Source organism: Salvelinus namaycush, chromosome 36 (assembly GCF_016432855.1).
Source record: "Salvelinus namaycush isolate Seneca chromosome 36, SaNama_1.0, whole genome shotgun sequence".
Taxonomy (NCBI): Eukaryota; Metazoa; Chordata; class Actinopteri; order Salmoniformes; family Salmonidae; genus Salvelinus; species Salvelinus namaycush.
In genome coordinates, this window is record NC_052342.1 from 17,225,558 (window position 1) to 17,227,277 (window position 1,720).

Genomic DNA, 1,720 nt, shown 5'->3' on the forward strand with positions numbered 1-1,720 from the left:
TCTGCACTCATCGTGTCATGCACTGAAAAAGCACAAGAGGGCACTATATCATAACATTCAAGTATCCTCTCGCCTCGTCGTCATTACTCCCCCAGTTATATTATGTTGGTGGATCCAGACACTAATACACATTAGTCACATTTAAACTTGTGATAATATCCAGCTGGAGCGAGTTTATGTGACGTGTTTATGAAGTCCTCGTGCCAAGCAGTTGTACTCACTGGCTCTGCTTGTGATTTACTTATGCAATAACCTCTCCTCCACTTTGTAGAGAGGAGTGTGTATAACCCATAATGATGTGTGTGTGTGTGTGCGTGTTTGCGTGCGTGTGCGTGTGTGTGCGTGTGTGTGTGTGCGTGCGTGCGTGTGAATGCATAACCACAATGAACTCTGTTTTTTTTTTATAAAAGAAAAATGACTCCAATTGATTCCAAATAGGCTATATTTGACAAAAGGGAATGTACAAAAAACAGTAGTAGTCATAAACCGTAGTAAATTAAATGTACAAACTATACTAAACACAAAATGTCCTTCATGGTGTATAAATGCTTAAAGACATTGTCTTGAATCAATGTTATTGACATCTTAAAGAGGTGTAGGTAGCCTAGTGGTTAAGAGCGTTGGACAGGTAAGTAAAAGGTTGCTGGTTTAAATCCCAGAGTGTTTAATAGGTGAAACATGTGTCTATGTACCTTTGAGCAAGGCACTTAACCCCAGTTGCTCTGGAAAGAGCGTCCTGCTAAATGCTCAAATGTTTTATAAAATGTGGACACATGGCAGTGATATATTCTTCATTAATGCCCAGTGTGTCACTGCATAAACTAAACGTAGTCTGTGGTGTGATTGAGATGCTTGCTCTTGATTTATTGCCTCTACTTCTAGAACAGTGTAAAAATCCCTGCTCCTTTTTTGTCTGCTATAACATTTTTGCACAATATGTCAATGGTTTAAAGGCAACTTTTACATTAAAGGGATAGCATATAACGTGGTGGTGTGAGGGGGGTTACTGAACTCAGGCCAGAGGAATGGTTTACTTTGTTCTTTAAACTATGGTGCCTATACTGTAGTCTTCCCAGATATTAGTTTGGCTGCTGTAGTTTTTGTCCTCTTTCTCCTCCTCCCTTCTCTAACGTCATTCTACCCTCCTTTCATTTCCTTCCTCTTATCCCATCTCCCTCCTCTCATCCCATCTCCTCTAATCTTGGCTCGCCCTTCCTCCCCCCCACTCTCTCTCCCTCCTTTCTCCCTCTCTCTCTTTCTTACCCCCTTGTCTTTCTCTCTTTCTGCCTCTTCCTCTCTCTTTCCCTCCATCCTCCCTCTCTCCTCCTTGCACCCTCCTCCAACCTCAATCCCTCCCCTTTCTCCCCCTTCACACCCAGACCTTTCCCTTCCCGCCTCCCTCCCCTCCAGACCTGCTGCCTCCACAGCAACCCCCTCCCAGGCCACGGTGTTTTGTAGCGGGCAGGTTCTTGTAGACGGCCCTGGAGTAAGGTATGAAGCAGAGCCCCAGCTGGAGGTGACGCGCCAGACGGCAGTAGGCAGCCAGAGCCAGTACCAGGAGGGGGGTAACCAGGAGGAACCCGACCACCAGGAGGGCCACACAGCCCCCATCGCTCAGCAGGTCCGAACAGTAGTGGGTCGTCCCCTGAGGGCGCACCTGGGGAGAGGAGAGGAGAGGGGGCAGGAGAGGAGAGGAGAGGGGGCAGGAGAGGAGAGTGAC

General features: G+C 46.9%; 1 protein-coding gene across 1 annotated transcript in view; it reads right to left on the reverse strand.

Annotated features, from left to right (window-relative positions):
• Window positions 1-1,357: 1,357 nt before the first annotated feature.
• The window catches only part of LOC120030639 (transmembrane protein 88-like), a 6,872-nt gene continuing 6,509 nt past the window's right edge, over window positions 1,358-1,720 (reverse strand). Inside the window, exon 3 of the mRNA XM_038976078.1 lies at window positions 1,358-1,657. Within this exon, the coding sequence (XP_038832006.1) occupies window positions 1,370-1,657 (288 nt within the window). The 3' untranslated portion in view covers window positions 1,358-1,369. The remainder of the gene's footprint in view (window positions 1,658-1,720) is intronic.